General features: G+C 41.5%; 1 protein-coding gene across 1 annotated transcript; it reads right to left on the bottom strand.

Annotated features, from left to right (window-relative positions):
• Positions 1 to 2,213: 2,213 nt before the first annotated feature.
• penka (proenkephalin a) lies at positions 2,214 to 4,495 on the bottom strand. Its single transcript, XM_065275372.1, has 3 exons — positions 4,271 to 4,495; positions 3,853 to 3,993; positions 2,214 to 3,092 (listed from the first exon to the last, which is right to left on the bottom strand). The coding sequence occupies exons 2-3, from the start codon at positions 3,988 to 3,990 to the stop codon at positions 2,493 to 2,495; spliced, it is 738 nt and encodes a 245-aa protein (XP_065131444.1). The 5' UTR covers positions 3,991 to 3,993; positions 4,271 to 4,495; the 3' UTR covers positions 2,214 to 2,492.
• Between the last annotated feature and the right edge of the window lie 13,723 nt (positions 4,496 to 18,218).

Here is an 18,218-nt window from a genome sequence, read left to right as displayed (position 1 = left end):
CTGAAACACACAGATTTTGTACAAAACTAATCAATTCGAAAATCGCTGTGTCCCTGATTGGCCTGCTAATCTGTACATTGTGATTGGCCTGAATACCTCTGACGTCAGCCAGACATGTGGCACTCCTTACCATGTTTGAAAGATTTGGTCGCAATGCAACGCTAACAGGATTTAACTTACAGGCTGAGTCCGAAGCGGTAGGAATAATGATAATGTCGGTCTTGTCTACGTCACCAATCCCAGGGAGTAAACTTTTGCATACAATCCATGTGTTTGGTGCCCTTTAAAGAAGCTTATGCATCGTATTACCAAACCTTTCTGCCCTGGTTCCCATCTCCACCAGCACCACCCTGGTCTCCACCAGCTCCTCCCTGGTCTCCCGCTCCACCCCGGCTCCGCTCCTGCTCTGCTGGCTCCCTTCTCTGCCGGCTCCACTCCTGCTCTGCTATGCTTAGATTGCTCTGCCCCAGATACCTGCACAGGTCCTGGCCCGCTATACCGCCCCCTGTTCTGCCTCCACTCCACCACCCACCTGGACTTTTATTTAGGAGTGTAGGAGCATTTATTTTACTTTATTTTATTTTGTATGGTTATGTTTTCTTTGTTTATATTAAAATCTGCATTTGGCATCTTCTAGTCCACACATTACAGTGGGTAAAGCATTAAACATCTCAACTTTATTGAAATTATTGTTTATATTCACTGACAAACTTTAATTCATTATGATTTAGAATGCTTCAATATGTGATCACTGTTTATAATAAAAACGGTTAAAGTGAGAATTGTTTTACTGTTTACAGTATGTCATTTTTAATATCAAAATACAAATAATGTTCCTCATTCTTTACTTTTATCTGTGTGTCACAGTTACAAAAAATGATGTCAGCAACATTAAGGCTATGTCATTTTAATGTAGTCAACCAAAATGTTTTTTATTAATTTGATTTAGCTTTAGTTTGCAATATAAAATCGACTTATATAGCCTTCGGAGGCAGCATTCCAAGGAATTAAGGAATCAAGTCATGTCTGAATCCAATGTTAGGTTTACTTTCTGTCTCCTGAGATACCTTCATTGTCCTGTCCCACAATTCTATGCATGTGGGCGCGTGGGGAATGTGATTGGTCGAGCCTGGTCGAGTTCGAAAAAATTTAATGGTGGCCAAGGAAGCGTCTGGAACACAAATTTATTGTATATAAAGTTATATTTTCACATTTTATTGCGCTATAGCTAAAAATTGGTATTGTAGTTTTCAAAAAAAAAAAAAAAAAATGGGATTAGTTATCACAAAGGCACTCTCTGTTTATATTTTAAACTGAATTCTGTAATGCTGTTTATGAAGTGTGTCCGAATGCATTTCTCTGAGCAGCCTTCATGCCTCCAGAGTCATTGCCTCATAAGGCAGCGAGGCAACAAGTCAGCTGCCTAAAGGGCCGGGTATACCTTTTGCAGCGTCCGCGCAGTTTTCAGGGTATACTCATAATACTCATACTCACTTTCATGTGGTTAGAAACCTGTATAAATTTCTTTGTTTTGATGAACACAAATGAAGATATTTTGAGAAATGTATGTAACCAAATCATTTATGATCCCCATTCATTTCAATAGTAGCAAAAAAGAATACTATGGAAGTGAATGGGGCTCATACTGTTTGATTACAAATATTTCCTAAAATATCTACATTTGTGTTCATCAGGACAAAAAAATTGTAACCACATGAGAGTGAGTAAATGATGACAGAATTTTCATTTTTGGGTGAACTATCCCTTTAATACCATTTTGCATTGGGGATTGTGCATTTCAAACACTTTCTGGTTTATTACTTGCTTACTTATATAGTTTTTATTACGACATAATAAAAAGAACCCTGATAAAGGTTTAAGTAGGACAAAAGTTGTCCTGCATCAAGCTCTACTTAAGAAGAGATATTACGAAAATAAAATCTTTCAGAAGCAGAGACATTTAATTTCTGCAATAAGATGAATTTATTGTATTCTGTACAGCTTTGCTCAGAAATGTTGCTTTGATTTAAACAAGAACAAAAGCGGTTAAAAAGAAATGCATTAATCATTATATTGAGTGCTGATGGTAGACCGGAGATTAAACCTCTTCTACAATGCTCAATGAGTGACCGGATCTCAAAAAAACAAAGCAACACTGTCAAAAGTTTCATTTGTGGTGGTGTACCCATTAATGCTCATTAAATGGCAAGACCTAACACTCTGTGGCATCTTTATCCATATGTTTCATCTGATGTTTGATTGCATTGCAAGTACAGAGGAAAAATGTAAATGATGATTTTTTTACACAAACAAGTCACTGAGAACACAAATGTATGTTGTACATTATGAATAAACATTCTTCAGCAAAATTAAGACAAAAATAAATAGAAATTAAAACAGCATCACATTAAATTGGTACAGTGCAAGCTCTACACAAAGTAGGAATAGGTTCTTTTGGATGGATGTCCATTTTTAATCTGTTGTACCACATTCTAATCCATGAATCCCCCATATCTCTTCTGCAAGTCGGGCAGTGCTGTCTCGCCTCCGTCCTCCCAAGTGCGTTTCGGAAACCCATTGCTTTTCTGATTATCCAACCAATCAGGCCTGCCCACTCGGCGCATAAACCCGCCATACCGTTTGTGCAGGTCTTTTACTGCCTCTCCTAGACCGCTGTTCCCCTGTACACTTCTCATAAAGCCCCCGTAGCGTTTGGCAACCTCTTCGTAAGGTCTGTCTTCTGACTCTGAGCTAAGGCCGATATTGAGAATATCTCTCAGCAGTCCCACCTGTTGGTCTTCAGCTCTGCCCTCTGCCCTGTCCTTCTTCATAAAGCCTCCATATTTCTTACTAATGGTCTCTGTGGCGTCACTTTCAGATTGGCCCCCTGTGCCAATTTCTTCTGCAGACTTCTTAATCATGAAGCCCCCATAACGCTTCATGAAGCCCCCATATTTCTTGGTAAGAAGATGGTCTGTGCTGTCTTCTTGATTGACGTTGCTGATGGCAAGACGCTCCCCTTCAGTAAGGATGTCTTTGCAGATTTCCAGTTTTCTCAAGTCCACAGTCCCTTCACACTCTAATGTGCAAGTCTGGAGGGGGGGCAGAGAAAGACTATTAATAAAAGGAACACTGATCCACCAGAGGGCACACAAATTCATTTTTAAACAATTCTTAATAGCCTTATCAATTCACATAAACAGAGCCACTGTAATTACTTCAAATTGCATTTCAATTCATAGACTGGTCAAAATATGTACCTCAGCTGTCACTGGGCCAGTACCCTTTAAAATGGTCCTCCGTAGATACAGATAAGTTTACATCTGGCTCCAATACCTTTGAGGTACTAATGTGCACTCTTTGATGTATCTCTGAGGTAGGAACTCTTAGGTGCAAAGCTGTATGCTACTTTTTTGTAAGCCCCATGGGAACATATTTTGACAATTTTCTCTGGCAGTGTAAAAAATCATAGCTCATAATCTCTAATAGTAATGACTAAACATAGTAAATACAGAGAAAACTGTTTAAAAAAAAAAAAGCTTATTTTAATAAATCCAAACAAGTGATGTTGCTGACAATTTTATTAATAATGTATCATTTGACAAATACAATATAGCTTAAGCAAAAAAAAAAAACAACAAACAAAAAACATGCTACCTGTTCATTGTTAGTTCATCCTAAATGTAGTTATAACTAACACATGCAACCTCGTAGTGTTGCCAATTACTTTTATTTAGGCTCCTGTTTTTCGTTGTTAGTTTTAAGAGAAAATATTAAATTGCCAATAAATGGCAAAAAACTGCATTTAATTATTTAATGCCTCAGTAGGGTAATTGCGGAGATGAAACTCACCAGTGTGTCGCTTTCTCTCTGTTCACGGAACAGACGATAGACGCAGAGCGCGCACTCTCTGTCGCATTCAGCTCGAACCGTCAGCACGAGACAAGCGCTCAAAGCCACAGTCAACCAGCACTTCATCATTAACGCCATGAGCTATAAACGCAAAATAAAATAAAAAACAAAATAAACACGTGCTCATATTGTACAGCATGTTTAAATCTTGCCATTTTGCAGATAAACAAATAATTATATATAAAGCTTTTGTAACGCGCAAACACATCAATGAAAAAGCGTACGCATGATGCTCTTGTCTGCGTGAGATTGTCAGTAGTTGTTAACAGTATCAGCAGCACAATATTGAGGAGCAACATTTATCTCAAAAACTTTTAGACTACTTTTAGTTATGTCTAGTTTCTCTCCGTAAGTTTACCTCTTTTAAGTCTTCTTTGGAAATGTCCACCGTAGTGTTGAATGGATAAATGCTTTTTTTTTAAAGAGAAAAAAGAATGATGGTTCAAGACGACGACTCAAAAAGTACCGAGGAGCCGGTCACTTTTACGGATGTTGGAGCTTGAAATAATCGTCGTTGGTTTAGCAAGCAGCACCCCAGTAGCCAACATGAGGTTCACCTGCTCTGTTGGAAAATGACTGCCACTCACAACTTTAAACTGTGAATCCCAATGATGTCATGCAGTCTGACGTAAGCTTCAGGCATAAAATGACGGAGGTAATTTGCCCACACATCATCTTCTACTTATTAGTTACAATATTATAGTTACAATATTACACACATCAGCAGTTGCTTTGATGAAAACCACATGTACTCTAACTATTATTTATATGTAGCCTACTGTCGTTTTAGGTCAATTAATAACCAAAACAACCCAAATCTGTTCCTGTGTGATTTCCATAATTTCCAATATGGTTCTGCTCCATGCAAACTTTAACACGCATTATTGCTGATTTGAACCTTTTATGTGTTATTCTGCTTTATTGCCTTGGTCAGATATTTTTTTTAATGAGTATTAAATGGCAATTTCTACTCCACAGGTCTACAGCAACAACCTCTTAAGGGTTCACTGGCCCCTGGTATAACAAAAAAAATCATATTTTAAAATGACATTTAAATACACAATAAATAACAAATAGGTCAGCATTATAAAAAAAGATTAGATTTGGGGGTTCTTGTGGATCCGTAAAAGTTCACAGGTCACGCTGGTTGACAGAGAATGTCATTTACAAACTCACATAAGGGCTCCTCTACTTCATCAAACTCACACATAAATGACGTCATTGAAAGTCAATTGGACAATTACCACAGGAAATTATAGATCTGTCTATTACATGTTCCAGATGTAGCCTGAAGTAAGCAATTGTTTGTGGGTGATAAAGCACTAGAGCATCAATTAGAGGTGCTGGATATTGGATAATGGAAATTTCTGTTTACTCTTAAAAATTAAGTCTGCATTCTAATAGACCTTAAATAAGAGAAGACAAAATTCTACTGATGTTTAAATCACCCACAGTTTAATTCATATCATGTAAGTCTTTATTTCAGTTTAGAATTTGTCTTTAAACATAATGATAACAGCATCTTCATGAGTACTTTAAATTACATTTCACAGTACTGTAGTATAACATTCTAACATGAGTAAATATAAACACATTAAACACATTTCTGTGCTTTAACATTTCATAGATAACCTTAAATGTCTAATCTAATAGAACTTTCTTCCTAAAATTGCAATTAATTTTAATCAATTTGTCAGAGTAAAATTAATGCTATTCTTATTAATTCAGCACACTGAATAATAACATATTTGATAGAGCTCTATGCATAATAATGCACTTATTCTTAATTTAATGATTTTAATAATTCTGTCAGCTTTTAAAAATTGTGATGCATGCTTGCTTTTAAAAATGCAATGCTTTTAAAAATGGTGATGCATTATGAAAAAAGTTATAATGTAGTTATAATGCATCAGTGTAACAAACCTTTCAACTTAAATAATGTTGGTTTTCTTAAATGCAATCGAATTTTGCTCAAGGCATGCTGGCAATGTTTCAAAATCTGTTAATTAAAACATAAAATACCTAAGTAATAAATCTATGTGGACCTTTCCTATGCGACAATTTGCAAAGATACCACAAACTTTTATGTGCTGCTAAAACTTTTGAAAGCAATTCATGTGATATAATAGTTTTGCCTTCTGGGGAGATGTTGCTAAAAATCTGTTTGTTTAGTAGACCATTCAACAGCCTCTTGCATGTAATCTTCATAAACTACACAATAAAATGTTAGCTTCAAATTAATGAGGTCTGAAATTTATATAAACCAATATTTTATATTGATAGCTTTTTGCATACTTTATTTAAAAGTTCTGTTGTAAGTTTTAAGAATTTGGTCTGCAAAATTAAAGGTTTCTAGATCAATCCTAGGAGTGCTTTAACCTGAGCCACTTAATGTAAATTACAACTTTGTATGACCATCGTAACCTTGAGTAAAGCAGTTAATCCTAGATTGGTCCATGGTGACTGTGCCATTAAAGTACACTCTGTGTCATTAACAAAATCAGCATGCAAACATCAAACATGAACGATTTAGATTAGTCCTCAGAGATACAATTTGTGAAAAAGTGTGAAAGAGCACTCGGCTATTCACAGGTCTTAAAATGAATCATTAATCTAACAAATTTGGTCCTGGTCTTGTATGTTTAGACTAGAGCACTTAACTCATGACCTGTTGGATTTCTGAATTGTATTAGAAACTCATCTATTCTTAAATCATTAATCATAACTTGTATAATTGTCATTTTTCAACTTTTGATCAAACCAAAGTGTGCAGGTTCCAATAACGTCAAACTTCCAAAAATAAAAAATTGAAGCACCATTAAAAATTATTGGCCTTTGAGGTCTAAGTAAGCAGACTTTTAATCAGCTCTCAGGTTCAATTTCCTGCTGGGTGAAATAAGGATATCAGTGACATTATTACAGTGTCGCTCAGACTATGACCGAACAGCACCAATCACAGGTATAGATAATTAAATTCTACTACGCTAAGAAAAATGAGCTGCTGTGTTGTGCATAACTGATTTATCCTCAGTAATAAAACTTTTATATTTACACCTTCTCAAGTGGATAAGATACTACATTCACTTCTGAGTGTTCCTGCAATTATTACATTATTGCCATTACGCCATTATTGTGGTAATAAATTCAACAGAGGGGTGTGAATGCAGTTCAGTAAACAAATGCCTTATGGATTATTGTACAGTATATATCATTTCCTTCCTTGTTGTTTTACAAATCACTGGAGTCTTTATAGTGAAAATTAACAATGTTTGAATATTCTTTAAAGTCCTTGCACGGATTATTACACTGTAAAAAATACTCAAAAAGTTGACATAACTTATAAATTCAAGTTGAAATTGTATAGTATTGAATAGAGGTGGGGACTAATTTGCATATTCATAGCTCCACGTATAAAAAATGAGGCAAGTTACATTAGAGCTGTTATAACCTTAGGGTTGTTAAAATGTTTATATCATCTGTTCTCTTTTTAAGCATAGCAGATAATATGCATTCTAGAGCTGATTTGGGTATGTCAAATGTTTTTCTCAATTTTCTTTCACTTTTTCAGCATATTACCCTGGGCACCTCTGATTTTGCCAAGTGACTGATGTCCTCAAGGCAACATTATGCAACAGAATAGGTTTAATTTACCAAAAATGTTTTCCTTGGGTCAGCACAATTTGTTTCCCTGAGGACATTTCTTACTTGGCAAAATCAGTCTGAGCACATTAGCTGGTGTTACAGAACTGTTGCACAACTGTTTTGAAGTATATAAGTAAATTTTTTATGCTATTCTACATGTGTATTATTACAGTCTGAACTCATGTAGGCTCTCTTTTCAAAGGCTGAACACTGATTGCCCTACAGCCTTATTTCAGGCACATTTAGTGTTCTTCATCTGAAAATAACATCAATTAGAATGCTTAATTAATAAATGTAGCCTTTATCAATTAATTCAAAGACCAACATTTACATAAAACATGCAATGGGACTTTTTATCTTTATTGGTCAAAATGTGCATTAGTGACCTTGTAAACAGTTTAAAAATAGCTTGCTTCGACAAAAACATTACAAAAGTTCTATGCCTAAAGTCCATGCAAAAGCACTATGCATTTGCTATGCATAAAGTAAATGTAAAATGTTTCTTTTGTAAAGTTAGACTCAGTTTAGCTCTTTTAAATGTATGAAGTGCTATTTAAAGCGGACATATCATGAAAATCTGACTTTTTCCATGTTTAAGTGCTATAAATGGGTCCCCAGTGCTTCTATCAACCTAGCAAATGTGATAAAGATCAACCCAGTAACTTAGTTTTGGTAAACCGTTCTCTGCCAGCATGTGAAAAAATAGGTCATTGAAATTTGGCTCCCCTTGTGATGTCAGAAGGGGATAATACCGCCCCTTAATCTGCATTATCCAACCACAGCACTGCTGTGAAGTACAGAGATCAGCACATTTGCATTTTAAAGGACACACCCAAAAACTGAAAATTTTTGCTCACACCTACAAAGTGGCAATTTTAACATGCTAAAATAAATTATCTGTGGGGTATTTTGAGCTAAAACTTCACATACGTATTCTGCGGACAACAAAGATTTATTTGACATCTTAAAAAGTCCCCTTTAAAACGTGATGGCTTGAGAAAATAGAGAAATTGCTTTAGTGGTTTGATTTCATTTTTATTTATATAGCCTAGCATGTTTTAAAAACAACCTTGTTGACCAAAGTGCTTAACAAAGATCAAAAATAGACACAACAAACAGAGTAAAAAGACATTGTAATATGTCAACAATGTCTAAAGGAATAAACATGAGCCTAAAGTAACAACCTAAACCACATTTTTTATACATAACCTAATGTTTAATACATGTGTTGTCACTCTCACGTCTTTTTTTCATTCCTTGTTTACAAATTCTCATTGTTGTTTTCACTATTATAGCCTTAAGAATATTAAATTAATTAAACAGAAGTTATATAACCCTGTGTTTAATCTTGTTCATGCATACGATCACTGTTTATTGCGGTTCTCCGACTGTAAATGACAATAGATATGCATCATCCAAGCCTGAGTCTATTTAATATCCCCTCTTTCTGTTATTAGATAAACAAATTGCTTTCTTTGAATAAACATTGAGACTAAAAGCTAAAACCAGAGAACTTTCACATAAAAAGTTATTCACTCATTAAACACACACACACGCACGCACGCAGGCACGCAGGCACGCAGGCACGCACGCACGCACACACACACACACACACACACACATTCCTTTTCTGAAAGTCAAGACAAAAGGCTATTTTCAATATCCATATTGCAAACAACTCACTGATCCTGGATTCCATTTTCTCATTTTCTTCAGCGTCAACAATTTCTTCAATACATTGTTTTCAGAACCAGGCTTCATCTTAAGCACACCCCAATGACCTTTTCCTTGTTGTGAAAAATTTACTGATAGCATGGCTTTGATGAAGTGCTGGCTGATGATTTGAAAACGCTCTTCCAATTTTCACTTGGTCTCCTGAGCGTTGGATGCTGTGGCCCACGGGGTGACTATTTCAACAGGGACCTTAGGTGTCACAAAATACATTACCTGCCTTGTTTATCCATGGGAGCGAACACAATTGCCATAATTATTTTCATTTTCATCAAAGCAGGGCAAAGCTGATGCCGTGTTGGTGTAATGTAATAAAATTACTGAGGACTGGCTGAAAAAGGTCTATTCATTACGATGGCTACTGGAGACTGATGACTGCCCTATTTCTCAATACACCATTTCTTTTGCTTTATCTCTCTATCGCTAACCAGTATCATGGATGCCATAAATACAAAGGACAGTTACACCACCTAAATGAGTAGGTGATGTAAGCCTTAATAAACAAATATAGCTGTTTCTGTCGAAAAATAATTAGGCTATTATCAAAATGAATGAATTAAAAATGAATTCACTTATGTTCTGGAAAAAGTCACATATTAAAAGGTACACTACCTTTATGCCTTTTATGCGAGTCTCCTAAAAAACAATGAAATTCGATTAAATCATAAATCATTTAAGGTCTCTTTCATTAACGTTTGACATTTTACAACCGCCGAGCTTGTAAAATGAGTTTATTAATTATATATTTTCTATAATAGCAAATTAAATGTGTCCTAAATGCTGCCCAAATGAACCTGACATTAACCCCAGTGGTATAATAACTTATTAGTAATGAATTAATTTTAATAATTCTGGGTCAATTGTATACCATTATTTTATCCAAAATATAGTTTGCTATTGTTTTTGCTCCAAGAGAAAAAAGAGTCTGAACGAGCCTCATGTTTGAGACGTGTAATAAAGGGAAAATGCCAAAAAGAATAATTTGCATATTCTCCTATTAGGAATGATTGCTCTGAATGTCGACTTTGGAAATCACTCTATTCATGTAAAAAGTGTAATTGCATGGCTTCCTAGATGACTAAACCCTTTCTCTCCTGTTTTTTCTTTCTAAATTAATATGCATGAGAGCCGTAAAATCTGTTCATGCTCCTCACTAAAGAGGTGCTATTACAGAGCTTCATATGATAAAGGATTGACCAATGACAGCCTCTAAATTGCCAGTCTGTTTTCACCAAGCAGACAAAACCTGTAGTCAAACTCAATGCCATCAGTTTCCTTTATTTCAAAAAGTAATTATATTTCCTAAAGACATTTGCACTCATTTTTGGCATTTGACATCCATAATAAAAGATTATTTTTAGTGGTTGTGTGAAATGTAGACACCATAAGAGCCTTGAATGATCATAGTGATGTTATTGCTAAGATTATACTTTTATAATAATTAATTAAAAACTTTTATCCAAGGAAACTTTCTCGGCATTTGAGGTCCTATGTATTGTGTTCAGTTCATGTTCAGACATTATAGGCCTATATGATTTACCAGTTCAGCTACAGAAACATATTGTCGTCAGTGCAAGACGATTTCAAATAATTAAATTGTGTTTACGCTGTTTACCCTTACGGTCATGCATTTAAAAGATATCTAATAGCCTTTCAAACACAGACATCTAGACTAAATCAAGGCAAATTTCGGGATGTCAGTGCAAATTTAATAGACGTCTAACCATAGCTCAAAAATATAAATAAAATAAATAAATAAAAGCAAACACCTTGTAATCACCGTCAGAGTATGGTGGGGTCGTGATGGCACAGTGGATAAGACACACGCCTTTGGTGTGAGAGACCTGGGTTTGAATCCACTGTGTCCCTGAGCTAGACACTTAACCCCTGGTTGCTCCAGAGGCGTGCGGCCTCTGACATATATAGCAATTGTAAGTCGCTTTGTATAAAAGCGTCAGCTAAATAAGTAAGTAAGTATATAGACGGTGAAATGATGGCTGTAGCTTGCTAAGGTTAAGTCACGACAACTATGCATTAGATCTAATAACATATTAGTATTATAAATGATTCAAGGACATTTATTTAGAGAGTAGAGAAGACAATTAGCTAAAGATTAGAAGTACTTTTGTACATGTTTTAAAATTAAACCAATCTTGCATGTTATTCCCTATAGATATTAAATAGGTCACATTAAATAATTTCACATTGGCACATAAGCAGATGTTAATAGGCCATTCATAGTATGATACCACACTATATTACCCCAAACCCCTGAGGGTTTAGTAAGAGGTACAACTTGGAAATCCTTAAGAGTCACTTGTAGGGAATAAGAAAAACAAAATGTTGACACTGAATTAATCACATTAAATTCACAACCCCAATCTTAAAAAAATGCAGCATCATAATTATACACTCAGAAATTAAGATACAAAAGTTGTCACTGGGACAATACCCTTTCAAAAAGTTACACCTTTGTACCCAAAGAGTGCATATTAGTACTTCAAAGGTACATATTGGCAGTTCAAAGAAACATATTTGTACCTTAATGGTACATATTAGGACCTTTTTTAAAGGGTTTGTACTTTTGTACCTTTATTTTTGACAGTGAAGGGATGAATCAAAATATGTTTTACATATTGGCAGTGTTAATCTGTACATATCCCTGATTAGATAGACAGAAATATTTTAATAACCCTCTCCTTGCATCTTATACACACTTACGATAATTATCAATTTTAGACTGTGCTTAATAAATAACAACTTGAGATGTGAGCAGGCTCTTCTGAATGGCTGTTTAATAGAGGTTATTGTCTGCAAGCTTTGAAGTTGCATTCTTGAAAATAATGAGAAATGACTCACCTTTCCTGGTCTTTTCCTTCTCAGTCTTTTCAGTACAGCTGACATGAAAGTTACAGACTAGGAGAAGGACTCAATAGATTTGTTTTAAAGGGACCATGGCATGAAAATCTGACTTTTTCCATGTTTAAGTGCTATGATTGGGTTCTCACTGCTTCTACCAACCTAGAAAATGTGAAAAAGATCAACCCAGCAACTATAGTTTTGGTAAACCATTCTCTACAAGCAGTAGCGTAACGAGCCAACACCGGGCCCCTAAGCAGGATTATCAAGGCGGGCCCTCTACTACAGCACGTGATGACGCAATGTCCACAAGCAGGCTACAATGAATAGGACAGGGTAGTATCATAGAGACACAGCATAAGAGATGAGATGACTGACAAAATCAGAAATAGACAACGCGCACCGCAACAAAAACAAAACACTGGTGACGCCGCACCATAATATATGAAAAAACACTGCTCGTGACAGCACTACACACACATACGTGCTCACTCACATTATAGGCTATAGCGTTACATTATAACGCTTAGGTTACTCACGTAACCCCGGTTCCCTGAAATAACGGGAACGAAGCATTGCGTCAGTTTGCTGACGCTATGGGGGAAACTCCTGTTTACTCCGTGATTGAAGCCTATTGGTTAACGTCTGTAGAAAATACAGACCAATGACGTTTGAGCCCGCGCGGGGGCGTGGCACACGTCCCTATATAAGCCGGTGAAATACGTCAAGAGCTCATTATTATTCGACTGAAGCGCGCAGCCGAATAACACTCGCTGCGTAGACGTTTGTAGCACGGCCAGCGACGCAATGCTTCGTTCCCGTTATTTCAGGGAACCGGGGTTACGTGAGTAACCTAAGCGTTCCCTTTCAATACGGTTCACTTCGCATTGCGTCAGTTTGCTGACGCTATGGGGGAACGTAATCCCATCCCGCCGTGCATACACAACGGACTGAGGTGCCCTTACCGGAGAGACACTGCATGTGGCCCTAACCCAGCATATACATAGCTCTAGCGAGCGCAAGTGTAAGCACCATATATGAGACAGTAATACGCATACAGTGAAGTTTCTAAACGCACCATGATGCATATACAATAGAGCACGAGACGGCGGGTTCCCTGAGCGCGCCGCGAGCTGTGCATGATTTATTAATAGGTAGCCATGACGGTGAGCTAGCAACGCACCGTGAAGGCATACAGAAACGCAATCGCGTGAATCATTAAGCCGATAAGACCTGTGCTTGTAAGGCAGGGACATCCAGGCTATAAAATCTGACAAACGTAGACGGCGAGGACCAGCCGGCCGCGTTACAAATGTCAACGATAGAAATCCCCGTAGACCAAGCCCAAGATGAAGCCATACCCCTCGTGGAGTGAGCTTTTAAACCAACTGGACAATGTTCATTCAGGGAGGCGTAAGCCAAAGCAATGGCTTCGACGATCCATTTAGATAGCCTCTGTTTAGTGAGCGGCATACCTAAGGAATGTTGTGCGAAGCTTACGAACAGCTGATCTGACTTGCGGTATGAGGCAGAACGGTCCGTGTATATTCTTAACGCTCTGACGGGGCAGAGCGTGTTCGGGGTTTGTTCGCCGTCCGCCGTTGGAAGGGCGAGAAGTGAAACCACCTGAACTCTAAATGGCGTGGTCAAAACTTTAGGAATGTATCCCGCTCTCGGTCTAAGGATCACTTTGCTATCGTTAGGACCGAATTCCAGACACGACGGGTCAATTGAAAACGCGTGTAAATCGCCCACTCGTTTAACCGATGCCAACGCCAGGAGGAGAGCGGTTTTAAACGAGAGAGCGCGCAGGTCAGCCTGCTCGAGGGGCTCGAAAGGGGGACCGCGCAGCGCTTTCAGGACCGTGGACAGATCCCAAGACGGGACCGTGTTAGGTCGCGGTGGGTGTAGTCTGCGAGCGCCTCTGAGGAATTTAATGATTAGATCATGTTTTCCCACGGTGCGACCGGCGATAAGGGCGTGATTCGCCGTTATCGCCGCCACATACACTTTAAGCGTCGAGGGCGCGCGACCGCTGTCCAGCATTTCCTGCAGAAAGGAGAGAATATGCTCCACTTCACAGGTGTTTGGGTTTAAGTCTTTCGTCGTGCACCAATCAGAAAAAATAGAACACTTTTGAGCGTAAAGGCGCCTGGTAGATGGGGCCCTAGCTTCAGTTAGAGTATTTAACACTCGTCCTGAAAGGCGTGAAGGTTGCCGTTCAGAGACCAAACGTGTAGATTCCATAGCTCCGGCTGTGGATGCCATATCGTCCCTCTCGCCTGAGATAGGAGGTCTTTCCTCAGCGGTACTGGCCATGGTGCTGATGTTTTCAGCTGCCATAGGTCGGGGAGCCACGGTTGATTGTGCCAAAACGGAGCGACCAGAATTATCGCGCATTTCGTCTCTCTTATCCTCTGAAGGACCTGTGGTAACAGGGCCACCGGAGGAAAAGCATACAGAAGACACGCCGGCCATGCTTGCGACAGGGCATCGTGATGTCTCGAGAAGAAGATCGGGCAATGCGCGTTCTCGTCTGATGCAAACAGATCGATCTCCGCCCGGCCGAAGACGGTCCATATTCTCTCGACCGTCTGAGGATGCAGTCTCCATTCTCCCGGCGGCGGACCGTTGCGCGAGAGAATGTCTGCACCCGTATTGGCTACACCCGGTACGTGAGTCGCTTTTAACGAACGTACGTTCGCGTGAGCCCATAATAAAAGCCGTTTCGCCAGCCTGGATAGGGAGCGAGATCTCAGCCCTCCTTGGTGGTTTATGAACGAAACCACCGTCATACTGTCCGACCGCACTAGAACGTGTTGATGTTGGAGTTTCGGTCGAAAGTGTCGTAGCGCTAAGATAACCGCCCACATCTCGAGGTGGTTGATATGTAGCTGAGACAACTGGTTGTTCCACGCACCGAAGGCGAGCTCGCCGTCGCAGTGAGCGCCCCAACCCGTCGCAGACGCATCCGTAGTCACCACTTTCCTCCTGCTCACGGAGCCGAGCTCCGTGCCCGAGAGGAAAAGGTGAGGGGATGTCCATATCGAAAGCGCTTTCACGCAGCTGTACGTGATTTTGATTAATAAGCGGCCCGACAACCAAGCACGGGGCGGAACTTTCGCTTTCAACCAAAACTGAAGCGGCCTCATGAACAGCATTCCCAACGGTATTAGTGGGGATGCTGCTGCCATCAGACCCAGCATTTTCTGGAATCGTTTGAGAGGGAGATGTGAACCCGCTTTGAACGATGCCGCCTCGCGTCTGACCGTGAGCGCGCGTTCCTGTGTAAGCCATGCCCGCATCTTTAATGAGTCGAGCGTCGTGCCTAAGAACGTGATTCGCTGCGTGGGGGTGAGCAAACTCTTCTGGAGGTTGATTTTGAACCCCAAATTCTCCAAATGCTGGAGTACAACGGTCTTGTGCGCAGTAATTTCCCTCTCTGACTGTGCCAGAATAAGCCAATCGTCGAGGTAATTCAATATGCGGATGCCGCTCTGTCTGAGAGGGGCGAGAGCCGCATCCGCACATTTGGTAAATGTGCGTGGTGCCAGAGATAATCCGAAGGGCAGAACTTTGTACTGGTATGCTGTCCCGTCGAACGCGAATCTTAGGAACGGCCTGTGACGTGGCGCTATCGGAATGTGAAAGTAAGCGTCTTTCAGATCCACTGATATGAACCAATCGCCCGGTCGAATTAACGCCATGATTCGTCTGGCTGTAAGCATTTTGAACGGCCGTTTGGCAAGAGCGCGATTCAAAACGCGTAGATCCAATATCGGTCTGAGGCCGCCGTCTTTCTTTGGAACGAGAAAATAACGACTGTAAAAGCCTGATTCGCTTTGATCCGCCGGGACCGTCTCTATCGCGTCTTTTAGTAATAAAGAACGCACCTCTTCCCTGAGGATCTGTATACGATCGTCTGGGACAGTGGTGTAGAGAACGCCGCGAAACCGGGGTGGTCTCCGGGCGAATTGAAGTGAATAACCGTGTTGGATTACGTTTAGAATCCAGCCCGGCATACCGGGGGTGGATTGCCAAACGTGAAATTTGACGGCGAGCGTCGATATGCTTATGGACGTTAAGCCGTGTGTGTGTGTTTGTGTGTACAGAGGAGGAAATTTGCTCTTTTTGTGAAAAGGTAAAAATTTGTGTTTCGCTGTTACAGCGAGGGTGTGTCCAGCGCCCGAGGGGACTGAAACACGCAGAACTTTCGAGGGCGGGCCGGCCGAAGCGGGACCAGAGCCTCTTTTCCTCCTCAGACTCTCTTCAGGGAGGCGGTGCCGGCGTCGGGTCCAGCGTAATCCTAGGACGGGGACCGCGGCGTCGAGGCGGGCCAGCCGGTCGTGCAGGACGCTGGCGCTTGACCTCCGGTTCAGCTCTCGGCTGGGGCTGAGCTGGTGCTGGCTTAGGGCGTTGAGTTGGCGGCGGTTTTGGGCGGCCGGTCTCAGACGCTGAGGCAGATCGTTTCGGTAGAAAATGCCGCATAGCCTGCGACGATTTCTGTGCCTCAGTGAAGCGCTGGGTGAACCCCTCCACAGCGGAGCCGAAGAGCCCCGACGGTGACACGGGCGAGTCAAGAAGGGCAACCCGGTCCGTGTCCTTGATTTCCGTCAAGTTCAGCCACAGATGTCTCTCCAGAACAACCAGGCTGGCCATGGCTCTTCCTACAGCCTGAGTGGCGACTTTAGTGGCGCGAAGGGCCAGATCAGTCGCGCTGCGCAGGTTTTGAAAGGTCGACGGGTCCGGACCTGACTCGTCCATGTCACGGAGGAGTTTTGCCTGGTATACCTGCAGTACCGCCATCGTATGGAGAGCGGATGCAGCGTGTCCGTCGGCGGCGTAGGATTTCGACGCCAGGGTCGATGTCAGGCGACAGGGCTTCGACGGATGGTTCAACTTAGCCCTCCATCCGCCGGCTGAAGACGGGCAGAGATGGGCGGCGACAGTTTCCTCGAGCGGCGGCATCTTAGAGTAGCCGTGTTCGTCGGCGCCGTCCACTACGGAGAGGACGTGGGAGACGGCGCTCTGAGCTCGGGTGGAGTGGGGAGCACGCCAGGATTTGGTGAGCTCCTGGTGAACCTCAGGGAAAAACGGCGCCTGCCGTTGGCGGGATGATTGACGGCGCCCGGGCTGCAGAAACCACTCGTCCAACCGGCTGAGTTGAGGCTCTGACGGCGGCGACCACTTGATATTGAGCTCCGCCGTAGCTTGCGTCAAGATGCGGATGAGCTCAGAGTCGTGAGGACGCGACTCGGTAGGTTCATCGGCGGCGGCTGCGTGGGCGTCGTCATCCGAAGCCGCCCAATCCTCCAACTCCTCAGAGGATGACATCATCTCCAAGTTGTCACCGGACCCAAAGGAAACCATGCCGCTAGCACTCGGCAGGGGGCGTAAGTCCTCACGGGCGAAGGTGACAGGATGACGGCGGGGAGACAGAGCACGCGGGGGATGAGCCGGCGTGGACTCGGTCTCAGGGTGTCTTCCAGCTTCACGGCTCCCCTGCTGTTTAGGCGGGAGAGCACGGGAAGCCTTCCGTTTAAAGATCTCGAGGCGGGAGCGCAGCACCGCGATAGGAAGGAGCTCGCAGTGGGCGCAGCCCGCCTCAGTGAGTACGGCCTCGGCGTGGGCAGGACCCAGACAGATGACGCACTCTTTGTGGAAATCCTCCACGGGCAAAGGGGCTCGGCAGGAGCCGCAATGCCGAAGCGACATTATCTCAACGCGCTTCTGCTCTTTTAGATACTCTTGTAGGCTCACCGGAAAGCGGCAGGGGAACACGCTGGTGTGTTGTAGTCCGCTGCAGTGCTTGGATCGACGGCGAGTAAGGGCTTCTTCTTCGGAGCAGCGAGAAGGTTCGCGCTGAAGGAGAAAAGTAATGAGCTCTTGACGTATTTCACCGGCTTATATAGGGACGTGTGCCACGCCCCCGCGCGGGCTCAAACGTCATTGGTCTGTATTTTCTACAGATGTTAACCAATAGGCTTCAATCACGGAGTAAACAGGAGTTTCCCCCATAGCGTCAGCAAACTGACGCAATGCGAAGTGAACCGTATTGAAAGGGAACCACATTA

The sequence above is a fragment of the Paramisgurnus dabryanus genome, chromosome 6, assembly GCF_030506205.2.
Source record: "Paramisgurnus dabryanus chromosome 6, PD_genome_1.1, whole genome shotgun sequence".
In the NCBI taxonomy this organism is placed as follows: Eukaryota; Metazoa; Chordata; class Actinopteri; order Cypriniformes; family Cobitidae; genus Paramisgurnus; species Paramisgurnus dabryanus.
The sequence above is the reverse complement of the archived record's forward strand: the minus strand, read 5'-3'. Positions and strand labels throughout refer to the sequence as shown.

Coding starts and splice junctions, on each gene's coding strand:
- penka (XM_065275372.1), bottom strand. CDS start 3,990: ATGGCGTTAATGATGAAGTGCTGGTTGACTGTGGCTTTGAGCGCTTGT. Junction 3,093..3,852: donor AGAGAGAAAGCGACACACTG/GTGAGTTTCATC, acceptor CCCCCCCTCCAG/ACTTGCACATTAGAGTGTGA.